Source organism: Acipenser ruthenus, chromosome 1 (genome assembly GCF_902713425.1).
Source record: "Acipenser ruthenus chromosome 1, fAciRut3.2 maternal haplotype, whole genome shotgun sequence".
Classification (NCBI taxonomy): Eukaryota; Metazoa; Chordata; class Actinopteri; order Acipenseriformes; family Acipenseridae; genus Acipenser; species Acipenser ruthenus.
In genome coordinates, this window is record NC_081189.1 from 29,652,034 (window position 1) to 29,676,594 (window position 24,561).

A 24,561-nucleotide genomic window follows, 5' to 3' on the forward strand; every position below is an offset into this window, starting at 1 on the left:
ATTTAAGTGATGAATCAGCGTCATTTGCTAGTTTTGTAACATATTTTAATTGTCAGTTTATGGCCTTGGTACGCCTGTAAAAATGTCAGCACCCATGAGAGGAGAATGTGCTTACAATCTGCTTTTAAAACACTCAGTGCAGAAGTTAATTGCCATTGAGTGGTACTCAATTGCAACAGTGAAGGAAATCAACACATTAATACATAGATGTGTTTTGATAGATATAATACCTGTCAACCAAATACTTCTCAAAGTGTTTTGGCGCACCCCTAATGGTTAATAAGCTTTGGGTCTGAGTACGTTACAACAAGTATCAAAAACCCTACCCTGAATCACTCTTCTTTTCTTAATTTGTCCTGATACAGGAGGTTAGTGCACATGAGGATTCATCTCAATAGTCACACATGGCAGATAGTAGTAGCTTTTAATACAGGGCTGGCTGTTTTTTGTAATGATTGATTTCATGTCTGTCTTCTCTTCTGGCTCCCCAGATCCCAGCCCCCAAGCTGAACGAGCTGCTGGGAGATTTCTACGTGAGTGTAAAGAAGACGGATGGCTCGGATTTCCTGGCCACCTCTCTGCACGCCATTCGGAGGGGCCTAGACCGCATGCTGAAAAATGCTGGCGTGGGCTTCTCCATCACCAGCAGCATCTTCAACTCCTCGTCCCAGAAGCTCAAAGAGAAGCTCCATGTGCTCAGCAAGGCAGGCATGTCGGGTGCCCGCTCCCGTAACATTATCTATTTCTCCCTCAACGATGAGGAGGAGATGTGGAGGATTGGTTGCCTGGGTGATGAAGGGCCTGTGGCTTTGCTGTCTACAGTGGTCAAGTACAATAGCCAGTTCTTCAACATGAGGACCTTGCAGGAGCATGCTGACTTGATGTTTGGTGACGTCGAACTACTGAAGGACAGGGACAACCGGCCTTTCTTCGGCAGAACTGACAGTGTCAAGCGGGAGAAGAGGGTCGGCAGCAATACCAAAGTGTGCTACGGGCAGGTCTACCACGAGCACTCCCGGGGCCAGAAACGCTGCCCCTACTGCCTACTCTACAAGTACATGTACACCCACCGACCGCCAACGCTCATGGACCCCTGCTCCCCCTTCTACCTGGCCGCCCGCAAGGAGATGTGTTCAGTCAACGGTGTCTGGTACGAGGAACAGAGAATGGGCCTTCGCTCCCTCAGGGGGGTTGTGCCTAAGCTGGCCAAGAAGGTACGGCTGGAGCAATGTGATAACTTCACTTTTGTCTCCTTCACACAGGCCTCTAGGAAGTTCTCTCACATCAACCACCTGTGATTTAAAATGGAACAATAGACTGGCCCTTTCAAACAGAAGACAATAGTAAATTCAAAACATTATTCTTAAAATAGTTAGTGTCCTGGCAAGTTAATATGTACAAAACTATGCATTTTTTTAGTAAAACATACTTTACTTCCTTGTGAGGCCCATTTTATCATTGTAGGTTGTTATGGTGAATATTTTATGAGTTACAGATTTATAGTTATTGCCAGTACAGATATTGATTTTGCTTGTGTCCACTGGAGGACTGCTTCTATTAAAACAGTTTAGATATCGTTTTCACTTTTCTTTAGCCTGCACAAGTATAGCTTGAAAAGGTGTTTTTTTTTAATCCAAGCAGTAGTACAGTACCTTGTTTTGAGATCATTAAAGCGTGGAAGAGACCTGCAAAATATCTGTCTGATATTCTATATTAACAAAATACTCAACTCCGCCTTTACTTCCATCATGCGGTGTGCAAGAGATCATGAGATATAAAGAGTGCTCCAGGGCTATTTTTCTATTGAGTGCCAGTGGTAATGTGGTCTGTGTTGAAGTCTGTTTCACTGTTGCCCAGGGTCCACAGAAAAAAATATATTAACCTGGTGATGGATGACATAAGAGAAATAAACCTCTGAACACAATTCTTCATCAGTGCATGCACAGTTGAGATCGCAGGTTTTCTACTGCTGTGTAAAAGCGTTTTGTGATTGCAGTATCATATTGACATGTAGCAGAATACTTTATTTACAGCAGTAGTATGGTAATAAGCATTATATTTAGCTGTACTAATGCAAATTTTTAATGTTAACGTAATTAAATATTATCTGAAGTACATTAAATATTATTATTATTATTTATTTCTTAGCAGACGCCCTTATCCAGGGCGACTTACAATTATTACAAGATATTACATTATACAGATATCACATTATTTTTTACATACAATTACCCATTTATACAGTTGGGTTTTTACTGGAGCAATCTAGGTAAAGTACCTGGCTCAAGGGTACAACAGCAGTGTCCCCCACTGGGGATTGAACCCACAACCCTCCGGTTAAGAGTCCAGAGCCCTAACCACTACTCCACACTGCTGCCCATTAGCTTGATTTGATTCCAGAATTCGCAATTCTCTTATTTAATTAGATTAATAAATATTGCAAAAAGGTAATCAATTAATAAGGGTCTTTGTTGTATTTGTGTGTATATATATATATATATATATATATATATATATATATATATATATATATATATATATATATATATATATATATATATATATATAATCTACAGAGAAGTTACAGTAGTAAAAAATTGAAGTGAAATTCGAATAAATAGTAAGAAAAATTAAAATATATAAATTCAATAAACCCACTTTTTTATAATTGCATCTGCTGTGTGAAGCTCTATTCTCTGCTTTAAGCATGTGCGCCATCTCTGGTTCTGCATTCAGAAAAGTACATTTTTGGTATCATTAACACAGGTTTTCGTGAAGACACCCTGGGCAAGAGTAAAACAGTTTTTTATATTTTTAAACATCAGTAAAATCAACTCAAAGCAGTTCAATCTGACACCGCTCCATTGACTCTCAATAGAAAAACTTCTCCTGAGCTCCTTCTATATCCCGTAACCCTTAGCGCGCAGCGTAACGGAAGCAGTGTTGCCAGGTCCTTAAAACCTGTGGAATTGGGCATGACCGTGCGTACAATTTTGCTTTGTAATTTTTTTCCCATATTTTGGGTTTGTTTTTGTTCCTGGTCGCTTATGTCAAAATTGAAAAAAAAAAAACACAGCAAATGTTTGTGGTCAATTCATATATAATGAACACCCAGATTTAAATAAAGGGCTCTAATTTTCTACACAGTATGCTCATGATTGGTCATTATTCGCACGTTGCTGTACCATTTTTAAGGAATGAAGTGACTTTGTAGCGTCTTTGAGGCAAAACAGTGAATAGAATGCACAGGTCTGTGATATGTTAATATAACGTTATTATTTTCTGTTATTCGCGCCCAATAAAGAGTATTTTAAATAATATAAATAGCTGATTTCTGTTGTTTCTTTTTCTTAAATGCAGTTAATTGAAGTAGAATTTCAGTACTGCCCAATTTGTTTGTGTTCTGTCAGCTACTTTTTCTATGTGTGACTATTTAAGACATATTACAAACATAATTTAAAGTGCCCCGAATAGAGCATTCTGATTGGTTAAAAATTATGTCACATAAAATATTTTCCTTACGTGTGACCAGAAATGGGGAGCGGCTAGATTGCGCTTTGAAGAACGAGGCTATTTTTCTGTCAGAAATCTGGCAACCCTGGACAGAAATCCCCATAGAAAATCAGCGGAGTTGAGTATCTTGGTAATGTGGAGTATCTTTCTAAAGACATTGGCAAAAGGGCAACTGGGAGGTATAACCAATATTTCACAATATCTTAGAACTTGCAACATTTGCTCATTGGTGCTTTCCTTTCAAGGCAGTACTAGTTTATCGCATCATCTTAGGGTTGGTTCGTAGACACTTCTGTCGCAGATGAATGCTGTGCAGCTCACTATTTGCTTTACGACGGACGTATCGTGTCACAGCCCTTTTGACTGCGTAGCTGTCGTTCATACTTTAAATACAGACTACATTCGCGTAATTGGAAAAATTGACATTTGAAGAGATGAGTTTGTACCTCTTATACAAGAGGTTTAAAAAAAAACAAAACAAAAGCGATGTTGGTACATCCGTCCTCTTAACCAACAGAGAATCTGAAAGGGAGAACTTCAAACATTAATTAGAGAGATGCGGGCATGTGACAGTGAGAGATATTTTAGGTATTTTAGAATGAAAGGTTTGACTATCTGTTGAACAGGCTGGGACCATTAACTTAGATGCAAAAATACACATGCGATGCCAGTGACACCTGCAGAAAGACTTGCAGTCACACTGCACATAGCAACTGACAATTCCCAGCAAAGTGTGGCCACGGGCTTTACATTATCTCTAGTCCCTTTATATTTTTTTCTGGGCCAACATGGTTTCTATTATTTGGGCATCTCTATATTAAGTGAGGGGTTCTATAAATGTGGATGTTTATGAACTTCTTCTAGTAAATGTTCCTCAAAGTCTTGCTCCATGATTGTTTAGATTTTTCAACATCATCCAACCCCATGTGATTTCAGGTCGCAGACGCATGAGAAAAGGCTGAACGACTTAAAAAAAAAAACATGTTGCAGAGTGTGGATGACGTAATTCTGACCTGTCGCACAGGGTCGGAGACCCTCGACTCTGATCACAAATGATGTCGGTCTGAAGTATGAGCCATCTTTTAGTCACAAGTATTTTCAAACTGTCAAATTACATTTAAGTAAATATGTAAATATATACATATTTTTTACTGACAAGATGAAAATCAAAAGGTGTACGTCTCTGTCTTTTTCAGGTAGTTGGTAAAATGATCCTGTTTCACCCACTGAACGCAAAACACGAGATTGTGCTCTTTACAGTGCTTGTTGTTAGTGATAAATATGGCGGCTGTTGTTAACATTAAGCCGAGCAGCGCAGGCAGTGATGACACATTCCAGAAAATTCCAAAACTCGCTGAAAGCAAGTGTTTTAATACACAGTGATTTCTTGCCTGCTTGTGAAACTGCTTGCTCCTAATAACAGACCGTCTGATAACTGCTTACAAACCGTGGCGCCACGAGAGAGCGCTGTGCTTATTGATCGCACCCCAGGATTTATTTTTCCCAATTTTGTGGTCTATATATATATATATATATATATATATATATATATATAGAGAGAGAGAGAGAGAGAGAGAGAGAGAGAGAGAGAGAGAGTATGTATGACCCTTCAATGAAAAACAAAACAGAAGAGTTGCCATTCTGAACAATCTGTTAATTTGAAAATATCTTGTGGTTAATGGACAGTACAATAAAACATGTACTGCACATATCTTTTGTGCTGGATTTATACAAGACAAATTAATTATTTGGTATATACAGACACCTTTTGACTTTTATACCACTCCGACATGTTACTGTTGCTGCCTACGGTGACTATGTATATTGTTGCAAATATCTTTTTACACATAATCACAATTCAAACTACCCAGCATACTGCCTCCATTACAGTATTTAAACATTATTTTCTAGCAACGTGTAGGGCACAGCAGACAGCAACAATAAGTATTGAGTAGGTTGGTGTCCACTACAAATCTTAGTAGAAATTTGCACATATTTGTGCGACTTACCCCATTAAACCGCTACAATGAAATATTGTGTGTATTGCCTTAGTGTTGTTATTTATGACTTCACTTTCTCTGTTTTATCTTGTTGCCTATAGTGGGACAGTTCTCATCAATAATGCTTGAATGGCTCAAAAGTAAAATAATTAATAGGGGTTGCAAAAAATGTAGTTGATTAATTGAAGTATAGAAAACTATACATTTCTGAATTTTTTTTTTAAATGTTTTATATTTCAAACAGGTATAATATTGTAGGTGAAGTCACATGGTCATATGATTTTAAAAAAAGCTGGTGGCAACATAAGCTTTATGAGATCACTGGAAAAAAAGAATACATTTCTATTTATTATCATCATCTTAATTATTAATTCTGAATACGGCAGCCAGTCAAATGGTTAAATCTATGTTGGTTTGGAAATCCATTTATAACCTTTTCTAAGCTTGCTGATTAAATCGGTATATACAGTTAACAGTCAAACTGAGTTACTGGAGCATATTGCATTGAATGCAACCATATACTTAATAAAATAAATGAATCTATACCACTGAGTGTGGCACCTTTTTAGTCTTATGTATTAGGAGAATGGTGTTGTGTACCACGATATTGTCAAAATACAGGATACTTTTGGTTTGATCTTTTTTTTTTTTTTTAACAAAAGAAGTTGTTTTGCCGTGCTTTTCACCCTTAATTCCCCAGAAAATGATCGTAGGATGCTTTCAGTAATGAGGTGTGCAGAGTAGATTATTCTACCATCAGTGTATGTGCTTGGCATCTGCCTTGGGAGTGGTTCCTTAGAATTCTGTTCTCAGTGTTGTGTGAAGCATTTAAATGTGTTTTATCATTTGGAGTGGAAGGTGACACTCAAAATAATTAACAGATTTTTAAAATCATGGTGTCATCACCAGCCTCTAGCTCTAGCTCTTCATGTCATGTAAACACAACCACAAAATTCATGTTAATTTTGAACCCCAAGATTAAATTTAAAATTATGTGAAAGGATTTGAAATTGCCGAGAGGAAAACTAGTAAAAAAAATAAACTTTTATATATATAATATATAAAACACTGTCTCCTGATTTCAATGTGTCTGGTTTATAAAAGTGTTTGTGTCCAGTTTCTGAAGGGTTTTATTATGTATATGTGTATAAACTTATTAAGCATTTGCTGTTCAGATCACTACCACCAGGTGCAAGTCTTCAAACAACCCCTTCCAATGGAGGATGTAATGGTCATCTTTGAAAAATGGACTTGTGGAATTAAAATAAAGTTTCTACATAGATAAAAGATGACTCACTAGCTGTTCAGGATAATGTATCTATGATGCTGTAAAACAGTACTGATGGCTAGCATGTGACTGAAGTCTTCAAACTCTTATAAGGATTTAACAAAGTTAACCCTAACCAATACTGATGCAACACAGAAACCAGGACTAGAGAATACAGTTGGAAGTTAAGTGGAGACACTTCTTTACACAAAGAGTGGTGAGGTAATGGAATGGGTTACCTAGTTACGTTGTTGATCTGGCAGACTTTTATTGAGGGCTGACAGTAGGCAGGTGTGTACGCACCCGTGACACAAATTACTGATGGTTTGAAAAACAGATCACTAGTGATCACTAGGAATGTGTGATGATAGTCACTGAGGAATAGTACCATGCTAGCAAGTTGTGGGTTTCCTTTTTGTATAAACCAGTAATGAACTTGCAGCCAAGGGTCTTCAATCAGTAAGAAGTATGAATGTTTACATGTAATGACTCCATTTCAGATAAAAACAAATAATTAAAAGCTTTATTTACTAACATTTATGATTGTTAATCAAATGTCCACAAAGCAGAGAACAACTATACTGACAAATAGATGTCAGTTCCAACAGAGATATACTGTACAAATTTGTTCCTGAAATATCCAATATATTTTGTCCTGTTGCCTAAAGAGATAAGAATCCTTATTACAGACATTTGTAGTTTGTAGTCAGTTTGCAGTAGAATCCACAAGTCCATATTTAAGTACAGTGATTTTACTAAACCTTTGTAGTCTGTGCCTGTTTTAGGGTGTAGATTATAACATATTGTTTATTGGATTCCATGAATGCATGGTTGTTTCATGGAATTCCTGATTTTTGAAGTCACAATTCACATATCACAAAACATTTTCAGTTAGTGCAGTTACTTGCAGAGTATATACCCCACATAATTCAAATAAACACAACTTTTCAAATAGAAATCTAGGAAACACATGCACTTCAAATGAAAAAAAGTACAGGGTCTTTTATCCAAAGCGCTTGGGGGGGGGGGGGGGGGGGGGGGGGGACGGGACGGGACGGGACGTGGAAAAAGTTTTTAATTGCAGCCGATCCTATACTGGGGAGTTTGTGTTGATATAGGTGGAGCCTGTTGGGGCTGTTCAGATAAGAGGGACTAATTGGGTGCAGTCTGAAAATACACATTTTATAAAACAACTTGGGGGTCATATCTTCATGAAATACTTCTTCCCTTTCCTCTCTCACCGGAGAAGTACACCAAGTATTGTCTACTGCGAGATTCACTTTTCTTGGTCAACATACTTCTTTTTCATGAAGTACAGATTAGTATCAGTATTGGCTTCAAGGGTATGAATAAGAATATAATGCAATATGAAAAATGTTATTTATATTTTTTTAATGTAAAAAATATATTTGCCTCTCTGTGTCTAGTTGTCAAGCATGTAAACAAAACTACTATAAATCTGTAGTTGTGAATTCTACTACCACAAATGAATACCTGTACATTAAAATATAAGAATACCTATCTCTTTTAAGAACAGCACCCATTGTGCATTTAGAATACACACTTGCTTTAAGTCCAGCTTTTCACAATGTTGTCCTTAGCACAGATTCAGTGTGTTTCAGAAAGAAAGGTCAAACATTGTCAGCGATCCCTCGGATGTTAAAACAGTTGGTGGTACAAACCCCAAATTGAACTACGCAGTGGACTTGGAAAATCTTCCTCTGCTCTCCGTCTGAAATAAAGAAATGTATGTTGTTGTTTTATTATTTTTTACATATATTCATTGCAAACTGCTGTGGGGAAAGTACATTGATATCTTTATACATTCAATCTTTTGTGTCCAACCACCAAGCTAATTTTTATATCCAGGAACTCGGACGACAGTGGATGTCAGCGACACTACTGCCCCCTGGAGGGCAAAGGCCAGCCCATGGCTCAAGCTCATCAGGCACCAAGCCAATAGGGGATTCTGTAGCGCAGTGATGTGAAGCACTCCCTGAAGACTGTGCCTCCCCAACCTCCAGAAGCGCAAGGCCAATGCAGCACTTGGATCTTCAGCCAAGATCAGCAACTTAACACATCCAGGACACAAACCTAAACTTCCCTGACTGCATGACATGGTCTGTCTTTACCAGGTGAGCCAGCCATGGATCTGTCCTTCATTCATTCTCACCAAATGTATGAAGATATATTCAGCGCCCAGCCATCACACGTTAAAGCTGCCGTCGCCCACATTTATTTACTTCACTTTACCTTTTACCTGTTATCTACTGTCAGTTTTGCCCTTTTAGCATGTGATGGCTTTACTCAAGAAAAAATGAAAAATGCAGCTACCTGAGATTGCATACATGGCCTTGGTGTTGGGACTTGCACAGTCTTCCAGATGTGGGAAACATTTTTCAACAACACAGCCTGAGAAAGACAAGGTGCATGAATCCAGCTTTATCATTAAATCCAGTTAGCTTAGACAGTACTATACTTTAATTATGTGTTTAAAGGGAAAATGTCAGTGTTTTAGGCAGAAAAGAAATACAGTTGCTGCTTTTAAAATGTTGGAATCACACTTTACAGTTAAAAAATATAAGATTTTTCTTAGACAGTGTGTGATTGTGTGTAACAGACAGAAAAAAGCAGTCAGGGTTCTATAATTCTAAAATGGTAAAGACATACACTCTTACCAATATGGGTATCATGTTGGATGAGATTCCCATTTAATATTTTAAGTTAGCAAATATATAACTGTGACTAATGCTTGTTTATTTATTTGTTGCTTATTTATTTAATTTGACTTATCAGTAATCTAATAGTTTTAAATGTCCCCTCAATATGACTGGAAATCAAGGAATGGGAGCATGTTTTTTTCCTGATTCTAACCACAGCAGCTCGTTATGTTGTGAGAACACAGAAACAGGGCTTCCTTGACACCTGCATGGGCAAAAGGCCAGGAAATTCAGGATATGCCTTCCAACATATATTTCCTTGATTTTTGTAATGTGTCAGTGTTGGTTGCCATACTGTGAGGCACTAAGATATGCTCAAAAGATTTCAAACAAGCAAACATATGGTGATGCATATAGCAATACTAAAAGAAACTTAAAAAATACCACGACAAACGTTTTGCCAAAAGTCTTTCTCTATGTCTTCAATTGAAGATTGACAAAACCTTGTAGTCAAAACGATACTTTTCTTTTAGTATTACTACAGATTCCAACAATTGTCAGTGGTTTACTTCCCAGAGCCAGACACTGGGGAATAGAAACACCTGTGATCAACATAAATGATGTTTTTTGGTATTTTATGCAATTGTTGCACGCAGTTAACATGTTTTGTTATTATTTGATACTTTTTAAAAGCAGCTATAAAGATTTAATTTAATTTGAAGAATACTCTTTTTTTTTTGCAAGACAAGAACTATAGGCTTATTTTATAGAATGTTTAACTTTTAAATTCTTACTGTATCTTTTGTTCTCCTCACTTGCCACTACGAAGGACTTCTTTGAAAAAAAAGCTAAGATTAAAAAAAACATAAAAACAGAAATCTTTAGTTCAGGATTTTGGAGAAAAAGAAAAAAACTTGTTTAGTGATAACATTTTGCATATAGACTATAGACTATAGATTACATAAAAAACTGTATGTTTTTCCAATACAGCAATGTGCACTTTATCAACCTTGTCTCTTTTTATCAGTTTAAACATCAGGTTCCTAAGTAATACATGGAAGGGTTCCAGAAGTGTCTTTCTATTATACTTCTGAAATGGCTACCTATAGGAATAGAAGTAATAGTCAAACGCTTCTCAGCTGTCCGGGTGTTCTGAGATACAGCTGAGAATATTTTATATCCAATTAGATCATTTCAAGCGGTTTTACTGTGGGACACAGCGGTTGTCATGTCACAGTGTCAGCTATTTAACTGCGAGGGGTCTTTTTTAATGATTCAAGCAGTGATGGTTATAATTACTGTGGCTTTTTAACTTTATTTTATTCCACCTGGGGTTTTCCTCCAGGGGTGATTTTTGACACACTTAGCATTACTACATGCAATACAAATACAGTGAAATGAGGTTTGAGAGCCAGAAGTCATTTTTTTTTTTTTTTTTACAGGTTCCAGGCTCTAAACAAACTTACAGCGTAATCGGTATCATACTAAAAAATGCCTGGTATAGTCTGTTTCATGTTTGTGATACTTAAGTTTCATCAACAATCGCTAATATGCCTTTGGATACAACATACAGAGACTGTGCTGTAATGATACTGCTTTTATCAGTATGTATTTATTTCACTGTGATAGCGTGGTTCTGATGATAGATCAATACCAGGGTTTGGAGTGCCGAGAATCTACTCTACCAATAAATTAAACAAATAGAAGACACAGGATATTTATATATGTACAATATATGATGAGATAAACAGTACTAATGACAGGACTTTTTCATCAGAGGGATTAATACCTGTTTAAATTGTACCGGTATCCTTTATATATCTATAAAACAAATGAATCTATAGAAGCTAGGGTAGCAATCGGTAAAAAAGCATTGTGCAGGTATATATTTCTTTTATCCATATATATTTTTTTTAAATTGTAAATAATTGTCCTTCATTTATGTTCATTTAATTAATATACTTTATAACTATGTTACAACAATCACTAAGACTGTTAAGTCTGACTTCGGCTCACCATTTTCAATTTTGTCTCGTGCACAGGAAATAAAGTGAAAACAATTCTACAACAGGCATTTTACATTTACAAAATGTTACACTACATAGATAAATCATTCACAGATATGTGATAGGCAATGCACATTAGGAAAAGGAACGTTTACCTCTTTTGAGCTTTGATTTCATGTCATTCTGAAGTCCATATGCAGGTTCTAAAAGAAAAAAAAAAGAAAACACACAGATGGAACAGATGCTTGTAGATGGAACCGTTGTTTCAAAGGACTTACAGCTTCGAGGTACCTGAACTGTGGCCATCCCCTGCAATTAATATCCATTTCAAACCCAGTTAGAATACAAGACAGAAAGTAATATTCAGTTAAGAATCTTGAATTGGGATAGCCTTCTGTTTTTCAGTGATATCCAATTAAGGTTTGAATGACATTTTTCAGCAGCTAAAGACTACAGCAAACTCCTTTCTTCTGACCATCAAAGACACACACACACCATAAAGACTTCTGTTTGTCAGTCTCTTACAATTTGGAGACCTGCATTAAAAAGACAATTTTATCGAGAAGGATTCCACTATATTTAAAACGCCACTGTACAAACGAACAAAGAAGCAAACAACAGCAGCCTGCTTTCCGACTTACCAGTTAGATAAGCGAGGAAGAGTAGAACTGTCATGGTAACCAAAGTTTTCATCTTCTGTCTCTTCTCTTCTTGGATTCTGTGAGTGATCTCCATTTGTGTGGATAGCTTTCACTGCCTATACTTTTTAGTAGTGAGGTCGTCTTATACTGCTGTTGCCTCTCTGATTGGCTGGTCTCAATGAGTTGGATTTAGTCCTGTCTGGTATTTTAGTACTCACAGGAATGATGTAGGAGAGAGATGTATGAAACCTTCTACACAAAGGTGGCCAAATGAACAGTGCCACTTGAAAATAGGAAGTGAATGACAATACGCATTACCTCCCCTCCCCCTCAAGCTTGTTTGCACAAAGAAAACAAGAGTGGGTGCATTCACCACAACACAAAACAAACCCAAAGAAAAAGACCAAAAAATGAGGAAAATAATGTTGTTATCCTGAGACAGAATTATACAGTACAGCTAGAATAAACAGACGTCATGAAGTCCATGGAGAGTATTGCAGCAACAGCTTGTTGCAGAACTTAGAAGATGCACTTACATGACTTTTTTATTTTGCACTTGTCATATAATAGTTATAACTACAGTTAGTAAAACATCTGCAACTTTGTCTCGGATTTTGACCACACAAAAGACTGTTCTCATTCAGTATTTTCAAAGCATTTACTCCACTCTTTAATTAATGGTACATAACTGAGAAACAAACAACTTGAGAGTGTTTAATAAACCTTGAATTATATTACTTTGCTGTTTGTTGTAGTTTTGTAAAATGACTCCTTAAAAAAAAAAAAACTAAAAAAAAACTAGGAGTTATTTAAAGTCTGGAGAAAGAGGGTTGAAAATTAGCCCTAATATATAGTTCATAAAACATACCTTGCGTTGTTTTTAGTGTGTATACATATTTCTTATGTACATCAATGATTTAGATCAGAGGATGAGTAGCAAATTCATCAAATTTGCAGATGATGCAAAGCTTGTTCTAATGTTAAAATGTTGGTTAGTATTAGTAAAATTAATGAGTAGAGATAAAATAATAACATTGATTCTCACTAATCTGAACTAGTTGGGACTAGACCCTGTTCAGACGAGTGGTTTGTCTGGAGTTCTGGTAATAATCTTTACCATACTAAAATGCTTAGTCTAGTATTTGTTTAATGTATTTGATACTTATATTTCTTAATAAATCAGTAATCACCCTTTGTATATAAAAAAACAACACAAAGACTGCTGTAAATGTTTTACACACTTACCATAGAATTATCATATTGAAGTTTCTACAATCTGTTATTCAGGCCTGTATCTTACCCCTAAAATGTTAATGAAAAATATTCTGTATGGGGCCTGTGAACAGGATGACTGATGGTGACGTCATGTCAGGAAATGAAACACACAAGGCAACTGAGGGTGAAACTGAGATGCTACGGCGCTCAGCTTTTTATTAAACAAAACATTTTAAACAAACAGAAAACGTTCACAAAACAAAAAACAAAATGGCGCGTTGGTCAAAATAAATAGACAAAGAAAACAGACATGAAACAACAAGTACGATGCTGGTGCTTCCAGCACGAGTATCAATTGTTATCTTTCTTTTATCAACTCTCTCTACTTCCGTTCTCCACTCACCAAACACACAACCCTGAGTGAGTGATTTGTGCATCTACATATACAGCTGTGCAGGGACTCAATTACTAATTAATCATTCACTTGAATCCCAGCACATTTTATCTGCACGTGAAGTGATTGTGCAATCCCCGTGCCTAAATAAAAATATACATTTTAAATCACTCATCATAGCCCAATTTATACCCCGTGAACCACTATATCCGCACCAGCAATAACACACCACATACAACGTAAAACTCAAAACTATGCACAGGGGCGGTGCACCCCACCACAGGGCCTCACAATTGCACACAAAATGATGTTAATTTGGTACTGCTGGGAGCCACCTGATACTGGGTTACTGGTTTTAATGAACACAACGACAGCGTTGTGAAACAAAGCCCACATTTACAGATTACAACAAAGGGCAAGCCCAACATCATTTCACTGCTGTTTATCAAATATCCGTTCATTCAACTGTGGAAAGAATTAGACATTTGTTCAGGACATATATATAATAACCTCTTAATGAACAGGCCCCTGGTATAACAATAACAACCACTCCGCAATTGTAGTCAAAATGATCAGAGTACAATGGAAATACCAGCGGCTCAATTAGAAAATAGTAAAACAGAAAAATGTTTTTATTTCTTTTTTTAATTATTGCACAGGAAAATACATGCCTGGGTTTTATTTTTATACCCCCAATATTCCTGGTGGAATTTGAGGTGATAATCAGTAAGCAATGGTTATGTATCCAAAAACAATTTAAACACCTTGCAGGTTTGTCAAATTATATGATGGTCCTTGTATGATCTTGACACAATTTAAAGTAATCTTCTACCACTTTGGTAAGTAGATGCCTGCATGCTAATAAAAATATAAATATATAAATTCTGAGATTCTCATGTTCAGCATTCCCTTTTCCAGTGGTCTAATATTTACAATCTATGTACAGCACTTGCACGTAAAAAAATAAATGTGTTGAAAACAATAAAATATAATACTTGTACAATTCACTGTCAACATAGACTAACTGAATTTGAAATACGGACAAAGCACTGGAGTGGAAAAAGTCCCATGTTTGTGTTCTGTTTTGTTGTAATAGATAATAAATGCACACAGTGTAACACCACATTTTCAGACTTTATTGAAAAATGTAAATTATAAAAATGTGCACAGAAAACTGACTGTGAAAAGCTAACATACAGTCACCAGGCAGAGAAATCTGAAACATGGTCATTATGGGTAAATAACAGGCTTGTAATGTTCCATTATCAAATGTTGTTCTTTCCAGTTAAGCCAAGCTGAACATTTTACAAAATTGCTCTGTACGGTCGTCTTTGAAAGATACAAATATCTGGAGCAGTCAAATTTTACTGTTGGGGGGGGGGGATTCTGATTCTGAAGAATTGCAATGAAAGTTTTAATTGTATTTTTTTTCCTCCACAATACGAGAAGGAATGTATGACCGAGTCTTTCCTTCAGATCTCGGAACAAGTACACACCGCCTTATTCTGGGTCAAGTCGTGGCAGGACAGGAAGAATAAGATTTCCAAATGAAGAATCCTGAGTTATGAAGAAGCCTGACGAGTGTGCATGGGCATGCTGAAAAGAGAGTCAAAAACATGGCAACATTAGTCTAAGTAAGTTTGCTGAGCCTGCCAGAAGGTTTTTCACCAAGTACGGTGCAGGTGCTTCAAAGTTATATTAAGGTAGTTTCAGATTTCACAATTTAAAACAAAGAACTTTCTCTTAGTAGCACAAGTGATCCTTATTATTATTATTATTATTATTATTATTATTATTATTATTATTTATTTATTTCTTAGCAGATGCCCTTATCCAGGGCGACTTACAATTGTTTATAAGATATCACATTATTTTTACATACAGTTACCCATTTATACAGTGTTTTTTTTTTTTTACTGGAGCAATCTAGGTAAAGTACCTTGCTCAAGGGTACAGCAGAGTATCACCCACCTGAGATTGAACCCACGACTCTCGGGTCAAGAGTCCAGAGCCTTAACCACTACTCCACACTGCTGTTCCACAATCTACACTCCACAATCCTTACAGTGCTCTCTTTTGCTTGTCTTACATTTATATCATATATTATTCAGAAAACTTCTTGGAGTCAGAACTTCGTACATGGAAGATGACCTCCAAGGAAAATCAGGTGCTGCAAACAGTGATACAGATGGCTCAGTGTGAGGCACTCTTTCTCCCCAACTCCCCATCATGGTGTAAGGGGCCACTTTTCTGTTGCAAAGTGACCTCCTTCTGATGAGACATCAATGTCTATTAACTGAATTTACAGGTTGTACCATATCAATGTATGCTGCATTAAAAATCATGAATATGCTTTAACAGTGAGTAATCTGGAAACTCACCTGCAGGGCTGCCTTCTGCTGTGCTGCTATGTGCTGCTGCTCAGCGTGGTCTCGAAAATCTTTGTTCAGGGCAGGTCTTGATAGAGGAATACTGTGATTATTAAAAAAGGAGGTATGAAGATAGTATAAACCACTGAATTATTGCTAATGATAAACCACAGCCCAGCATCAATGGACTCATTTTATTTTTCACAAGGTGTCCGACGGGAGAGTCAAACAGAATCTGACTTTCTTGAATATATATATTAAAATACATGTTTTTAAAATTGTATACAGTCAGCACTCGGATATCCGTTACCTAGATACACGTCAGTCGCGTTTTACCGTCCTTATAAGAATAAAATCAATCCCCATTATATACATTATACAAATTAATGCACTTACCCGTCACATGCGATTTCTGACTCCGTCACCAGTTTTCTGATACAAAGCCCATCTCTTCAATGTTAAAGTGTACTTGTTTATATGTGTGTTTTTTTTGGGCGAAATCAGTCTCTACTGTGCAGTTACACAGCACTTCCTCCAATTTCACATGACGAAAATGCATCAAAAACAAAGCGAACGGTAATGCAAAAGTTAATCATTAAACAGTTTTAGATTTTTTTTTTAAATCTATGGAAATTGTTGACATTTGGGCCTTATCAAGCACTGTATTCTGCAATTTGAATACTGATATTTTCAGAAGCATACTGTTCTGAATTAAAATACTTTATCTCTTGAACATATAGTACTCTACCAACAAAATCAACTACAGTACATCTAAATGGAAGTCTACTTATTTTAAAACACAGTCCTTTCAGCTATGTATTTGACATATTTTTTGTGTTCCTTGAAAAAACAGACAAGCGTTGGAACGGACCAAAATGAAATAATCAGATATGTGTCATACTTGTTTAACCGTCACTGAAGTCAAAATTTTATAGGTTCTGATATGCGAGTGCTGACTATATATAAAACTGAAAGGGGTTGTCCAAAGTTATCAACAAATAGAGCAAACGTATACAGCGTGCACTTTCAAGTAATTAGTATACACATAGTTTAACATCATATGTAATAAGACACTTTTTTTAAAACTGGTGTGCCAATAATACCAATTTACTAAATAATTTCCAATTTACTAAATATTTAGTAGGTGTGAAAAATGACATGTGTTCCTCATTTGAAGATGTTTGTGTTTTGTAAATGCTTGTATATTTTCTATGCATGCTTTTTGGTACCTGGCTCCAGGGTTATTCATTGACTGGTTCTGCAGCCTTTTCTTTTCTTTGTCTATTTCTGCCAGGATAGCCACTCGGTTTTTATTTTGAAAACCTGTATATATATATATATATATATATATATATATATATATATATATATTAAAAAAAAAACACATTTTAGTAACCTTCTTTAAATTTGACAAATATGGCTGTCCTTTTAAGTTGGAGGCCAAGGTCACCCAGAAATATGAAGTCAGTATCTTATATTTCTGAAATACACATGTTTTCTCCAGTGCAATTACATAAAATGTCTCATTCAAGATGTCAGTTTTACATGTTGTCTAAAATTCATAAATATTGTTGAAACATTGAGTGGGTGCTCAGTAACATTGCTTGGATACAGCTTTACGTTTCAACATCACGTGGAACTATACATATTTATTGATTTTTAAAATCATTTTTACATGTATTTAAATATAATTACGTCAGCAAAATCTAAATGAGAGGACACATCTTTGTAATAAGAACCAACAGGAAATATCATGTTATACCAACCACAAAAATAGAACTAACATGTTTTAAAACAACTTTGTTAAAAAAAAAAAAAAAAAGACTGATGAGGACATAAAAAATAGCTTTTTCAGATTTGGCAATCTGAAGCACTGAACTTACCTAAAAACACACTAAATCCCCCAAAATGTACATGAATTCAAAAAGAAATTAACAAAATATTTACTGTAGTGAAACATCCATGGGCGAAACTTCAGGGATGACACCTGAATGCATTTCACTAAAGCCCCAAGCACAGCATATCAGTAGATATGGTCGTTTACTATAAACCATGGCTTCAAACCGTACAAATTACTGAAAAAACATACTAAATATCTCTATATAACCAAGAATGCGTACTAAACCATGCACGGTATTTATAAAATGATTTCTGATCCTTGCTACTGAGGGTTGTGGCTACCACTGGTAATTTTACAGTTTTTAGGTTGGAGATCACTAAATAACATTTATGAGTACATTTCTAAAGGAAACATTCAAACAAGGTAACAGTAATACTTTACCATCATATTTTCTTAATAATCGTCAGACCCTTAGCATTTTAGAAAGGTATAATACTGTATACTTTAGGTGGATATTTGAACTGATACAAGCCCTACAGTTGTCATATTAGGCCGATCTGAAAAGGGTAGGCTTTTCACAGTCCACAAAGAGTCAACGACGCTGTTGCTTTTCTATTTTCTCTTCCTAAAGTTATGATGACATTGCAAAACAGGCGTCTGGTGCTTTATAAAAGGAATAGCAATGAAATCTATTTATAGGTTAAAACCTATTTGTCATTTTTCTTTCAATGGGCACCGCTCCTTTACATCTGTAAAGAACACAGTAATGGTACAGCTTCCATCCGGATTTCGCTTTCAGACATGAAGTGTAATACATGGTTGCTCTTAAGGTTTTCAGGTTTGTATGCGCCAGGGATAAGATGTTCACCTATTGACAGAAATATGTTTGAAAGGATTCAAAATTAGAATCACGTCTCAGGAAATAAACAACAGTGAGACAATTACCTTGCAGAAATGTTTAACATTGTAAATAAACACAATGTTAAAAAGTAATCAAGTAAGGAGGAGCAGAGAAACAAAAACAATGTTCATACATCAGCATGAAGCACAGAAATTGTATTGCAGACAGAAAAAAAATGGAGATCCGGTAATACTGGAACCAAGAGGCATGTATATTTGCACTCACTAGGTTACTGTACCTTAGCACTTAAAAAGCAAGAAAGGCTGATACGATTATGGATACCTCAGTGTGTTAGTATTTCCTCTACAATACACTGTACTATAAGCATTAATATACTATATGCATATACTAACAGTAATGCTTATTGTTGTATACCTATGAAAATGTGTACAGATTTCCTGAAATGCATTCTGCATTTGTTCAATGCTGGCTTCCACCAACATAGCAGGGATACCATCTAACTCCACTTCTGTTTAGATTAACGGAATCAATCTCATTATTATTGCAGAAGATACACAAATAATGGGCCCTATTCATAGAACTGTGTTTTGTTAAGAGCTTTTTAAAGACTACTTTGATTAATTAAATCAGATTTGCAATCCATTAACCTTTTTAAACAGGTTTAGAGGGGTTAAAAGTTCATTCACATTATACCCTTTCCAAAAGCACAGCCCCAAGTCATTGGAGTGCTAAAAGATTTTCATTTTTTGCTTTCTCTTCAATCTATACAGTAGATAAGCACACTTGCATAATTATAGGGTCACTGTATGTGAAAGTGCAGGACTGAACTAATAGCATCGATTAGAAAATACATTTACGAGGAACAAATACTTTAATGAACCTTTCCCACGCTTGCCTTGATTCTATTGAAGTACCCCTCTCAGTTAAAGGCCTACTGCCTCTGCTTTAATAGTATTCCCATCTTAACTGTTGCATTGCAATAATAATAATAGAGAAACAATCAAATCTGTTTGTCCTTACCAGTTATTTTTAAACATTGAAACATTTAAACATTAGGATTGGTCTTTTAATTATTACAACAGCTCACTGTTCACGGTCCACTGCCCTCTGCCCAACAGTGTTTTTTCATTGTCTTTTGTATGGGCTGATCTGTTTATGCTGAAGACAGTAAGGGCTAATTGTAACATTTACATCTATTAAATAACTGCTTGACACCTGACTACCTTTTTTCATCTTTACAACCACTAAAACATTTAAAATAAAATAACCAATGATACAGTAAAACAATACGGACGGTTCTTGCTTATCTATTGTGCTATCTAATTAGAAAAAGTAATAATAATAATAATACAAGCTTGATATATTTAGCATTGTCATGCATTCATTGGTCTGTTTTTTAATTATAAATTTAAAACAGAAAGGTTAATATGAATGTTAACCTTAATTAAAAAAAAAATGTAATAGCATATCAGCAAGGGACAATACTTTTTCAGGGGGTTTGTATTACCATCCACCCATTGATGCTGTGGTTCTCACTTGTTTCTCTTCCAGAAAACAAAGGTTAAATTAAATGATTAAGGATGTGGTTGGAATTGGACCATTCTATTTATTATACACATAGGCTACCGTTGTTAGGGCTTTAACAGAGGGTATTACAATATGATGTCTACTTGTCAAATTTTCCTTGAAAAATCAGAATTTAAAGAAAAAAAAAGACCTATGTTGATCAAAATCAGAGCACAATTATTGGGTTGCTTACCTTAGTAAATGTAACTCATTTTTAAAGTGTGTTTTCAGAGTTCTTACGACTGGCTCTTCAGTGCACACATTCAGTGATTCATATTTTTTTTTTTTTGGGGGGGGGGGGGGGGGGGGGGGCGGTGTTATATGCTGGGCTTAATGGAACACTAGAACACAATCTTAAGTACAGAAAACAAAAAATGCTTTTACCAAGGTTTCTTCCTTTCTTTCTGTGCTTTCCCTCTCCTACTTCACCCATAGAAGTAAACACGTTTCCAGAAATATTGCCACCCTAATATAACATCATTCAAGAAATCATGTTAACTAGAAGCATTTAGTGAACATTAGCCACCAATTAATATGACAAAAAACAAAATACACAAATTCTGTCAGGTTAACAAACTGTCTTTATAAAATATTAAAAAAAACACAAGCAACTTCTAATATTTGTTCATCACAAAAGTACTGCACCTTTACATTATGTAATGGAACTAATTTAAAAATACTGTATATGCATTGATTGAAAACCATTGCACAGTAATTAAGCTGCATTAAAAAGGCACTAACCAGAAAAAGAGGTAATTATTTTCAATATTTGTTGAAGAAGAAAGTTTTGGCAAAACAGCAGATGATGGTCAAGACAAAGGAGTTGGATTCACTTTTGCGAAAAAAAAAAAAAAAATCGAAGCAAACTACAACAAAGGAGATGGCTACAGAACAATATCAAAGAAATATGCAAAAACAAAACCCACTATTAGAGCAATAATTAAGAAGTACCACAGAACAAATTCAACTGAAACGCTTGAAAGAAGTGGACATCCAAAGAAAATTACAGGTACAGCAGGTAGGAGAATCGTCCGAGCAGCTAAAAAATCCAAGATTAACAGCCAAGGACTTAAAGAAAGATTTAGAAGCATCAGGCATAATAGTGGACGAAAAAACTCTACAAAGGCACCTGAACACAGAAAACAAAGAGTCTGAAATGTGCCTAGAAATATGAACAGGAATTTGAAGCATTCGTCAACAAAATGCTCTGGTTCAAGTAGACGAAAATATAACTTTCCCCAAAAATTGACCACAGTATGTTTGGAGAAAAAAGGGAAAGTCTTCATTAAAGAAAACCGTACAGTTAAACATGGAGGTGGTTCAACCATGATATGGGGGTGTTTTAGCAGTTCAGGGAATGGAAACACGTATGTGACTGAAGATCAAATGAAATTCCATGTATCAAAATATTCTACAAAGTACAATAATACCATCTGTTCATAGGTTGATTAGCAGACAGTTTATCTTCCAACACACCAATGACCCAAAGCATATGGCTAAGTCAACTCTGGAATTCTTGAGGAAAATTAAAATAAATGTTCTGAAATGGCCTTCGCAATCCCCAGATCTCAATCCAATAGAAATGCTTTGGCCTGATCTGAAAAAAAGTTGCATCCAATCTGTCTGAGCTGAAGGAAATATGCAAGACAGAATGGGCCCAGATTTCTCCAACAACATGTAACATACTGGTTAATGTAAATGTCTGAAAGCCATTAGGACTTGAAGTCCCTTCTGTGCCACACAGGCACCCTGGTGTTTTGCTTCTTTTCCTCATTTATAATGTATATGGTAAAAGACCGCCATAGCACAACACTGAAGACACCACTACCTTGAAAAGACTATTTTTATTTTTATTTGATTAAATCTTTGTTTTAACAAAGTAAAGAGATTTACTTACCCTGACCTGGAGGATTGCCGGTAGATGCCATTTTCCTAACTAGAAGGAAAGTAGATGATTCTAGCCTGCTACAAAAAATATGAACGTATTAGAATAGATACAGTTATCACTAACTGTTCTGAAAAAAAATCTGGACTGATTTATGATATTTCATCATTCTTTTCAACATTATATAGACTTGCATTCCAGTTTAACATTTAAAAGAAAATCTTGCAAGCTTTAATTACAAAATCCAGTGCAGATTTCCATTACAGAATGTGTGATGCATTTTTGTCATCAAAAAGTGCTGAAGGTAGGGAAGATACAGACTAAGTAATAATTTCTACTGGCATTGAAACAAAGTTTCCACACCAATTTGTGACTTACTAGTGCTGTGCTATAGCTTATTAAAATGTGTTTGTCAGTGTGACATGTTGTATTGAATGTTGTAATCTAAGTCTGATTTACAGGCTGTTACTGACCTCTTTGTGCGGAAACAATTTGGTAAAAATAGATGTTTAAATTGGTTGGTATAATAAGGGGACATTGCTGCACAACACATGAATTATACATGAAGATACAGAAAATGTATGTTCCGGTTTGTTCATGTCAAAGAAACATTCTTGAAAATACTGTAAGGATGACTTGAAGATTGAATTTGCTAGGAGTTTCTATAACAGTGAAACTTGCTAGCTGAAATGGTTTAGGGTGTTTTTATTAGTTGTAGGCTGTACATTTGCAAATTCATACAAGAACCCCTCGTGAGGATCTTGGAATATAATAATTACAATGTATTACAGTACAGTTTATATGGATTAGAATGTGTGTTGCAGAAGGACAAGTAAACTTGTTATTTCAAGTTCTTAATACATTGTCTTGATACTTCTCATTTTAACATTTGGTGCAATAACTACTGTTAGAAACACATTTTACAATAATGATTTTAAAAGTGCCATGCTTTCTTTGTACTCAGACCATCATATAAGAATAGACCCATCATCACAAAAATCATGCAGTTGAAGAACACCTGATTGCTTGAGATAGCTATCATGAAATCAGATATTTTACTGTCAAGAGAGATTGCTTGTGCTGTACTAGAATCATCACAGACCTTGGGGAATGAAAACTTGTAGCTTCCAAATAAAAAAGTGCCTGATTACTTTAAAATACAAGAAAATTTCTAATAGATTCCTCACATAAAATATGATCTCATGTACATAGATCTCGTGTGCATTATTGAAATGTGAATTCTCCTGTGCACATTGGTTAATGTCTCAAAGAAAGGGAACTTCTATAACAAATAAAATAAGCCCATTGTGGCTATTCCACACCTGATCCGAATTACCCCCCTAATAGGCTTGCACTGGCATTGGTGTGAATGTGGCAGAGGGGTTATAGTTTTGTAATGATATGTGATCTGCACCAGACATTTTTTTAAAATGTATTATTATTTCTTAATAAGGTACCTAATTAAGCTTTTGTGAAGAACATTTAAGGATAGAACAGCCCCACTCCGTGGTGTGAGTCGAACAGTCCCTCACTTGTGTTAGAGTAATTTCCTACATGTCTTGTTTGAAGTTTTGCGTCACTATTTAATGTACAAGTTGATTAAAACTCCAACTAGACGTTATTAAATGTTCTTATCTTACATCCAATGAAAAACAGTGGCTGACTTACAAGGTCGAGATTTTAAGCCCATGATTAACCTACCCTAACTTAAGTTTCAAAGCAAAAGCATCTCCACACTGTGCTCGTACACTGTACTATGCAACCATGTGTACTACCAGCGCTGCATGAATCTATTTGATTTCTCCTACGCTGTTTTTTGTGCAACCTATTAATTCCCATTTAATTAAAAAAAATGTATATACAGTAACCTCAAAATAAAGACATATTGAGATACAAAACAAACCACCATACTTCAAACAATACCGGTAACTCTCGTCTTATTCCGGTGCATGCGTCCCACTCTGGTGACGTTTCCACAGCTGGAGGAAGGAAGGATGCAAAAGCAGAACCAACCAATCGGAGAATAGAGATACATTTGCTACGTTGAGCAAAAAAGCAGAGCAATTTATGAATTCTGTTATCGACACATTGTTTATTTTAAAGATATAATTAACATTTAAACTTACATCTCGAGTAAAATGAGCTTGATACATTTTAATTGTATTAACACTGACAAAAACATGAAAAATCACGCAATCGTGTTATTGGTTTCAGTTACTTATTGTATTGTGGCATTCTGTTTCACTGGTGATTTTGTTGCCATTCTGATAAAATGCTATCATTTAAGCACCTAATAATAATTGCAGTTTTTATATTACAGTACAGTAACTGGATACAAGGAAG

General features: G+C 35.6%; 2 protein-coding genes across 4 annotated transcripts in view; one reads left to right on the forward strand and one right to left on the reverse strand.

Moving 5' to 3' along the window:
- LOC117962498 (uncharacterized protein KIAA1958-like) overlaps nucleotides 1-2,459 on the forward strand; it is a 29,906-nt gene extending 27,447 nt beyond the window's left edge. Inside the window, exon 6 of one of the 2 annotated variants that reach the window (XM_034924883.2) lies at nucleotides 492-2,459. In XM_034924883.2, the coding sequence (XP_034780774.2) occupies nucleotides 492-1,298 (807 nt within the window). In that variant the 3' untranslated portion in view covers nucleotides 1,299-2,459. The remainder of the gene's footprint in view (nucleotides 1-491) is intronic. The other variant, XM_034924881.2, reaches the window with a different exon arrangement.
- Nucleotides 2,460-14,811: 12,352 nt separating this feature from the next.
- LOC131736981 (SOSS complex subunit C) lies at nucleotides 14,812-24,277 on the reverse strand. 2 transcript variants are annotated; one of them, XM_059023323.1, is made up of 5 exons: nucleotides 24,130-24,277; nucleotides 22,231-22,295; nucleotides 17,295-17,388; nucleotides 16,078-16,168; nucleotides 14,812-15,292 (listed from the first exon to the last, which is right to left on the reverse strand). In XM_059023323.1, exons 2-5 carry the CDS (start codon nucleotides 22,259-22,261, stop codon nucleotides 15,197-15,199), a joined length of 312 nt encoding a protein of 103 aa, XP_058879306.1. In that variant the 5' UTR covers nucleotides 22,262-22,295; nucleotides 24,130-24,277; the 3' UTR covers nucleotides 14,812-15,196. The 2 variants fall into 2 exon arrangements, with proteins under 2 accessions (XP_058879306.1, XP_058879303.1); XM_059023320.1 differs by having other exon boundaries at nucleotides 22,231-22,298; nucleotides 24,130-24,274.
- Nucleotides 24,278-24,561: the final 284 nt, after the last annotated feature.

Excerpts from the sequence above, each read along its gene's own strand:
- LOC131736981 (XM_059023323.1), bottom strand. The coding sequence starts at position 22,261 with ATGGCATCTACCGGCAATCCTCCAGGTCAGG. Across the intron at positions 17,389-22,230 it reads CGGCAATCCTCCAGGTCAGG|GTTTTCAAAATAAAAACCGA; the intron begins GTAAGTAAATCT and ends ATATATATACAG. Across the intron at positions 15,293-16,077 it reads AGCAGAAGGCAGCCCTGCAG|CATGCCCATGCACACTCGTC; the intron begins GTGAGTTTCCAG and ends CTCTCTTTTCAG.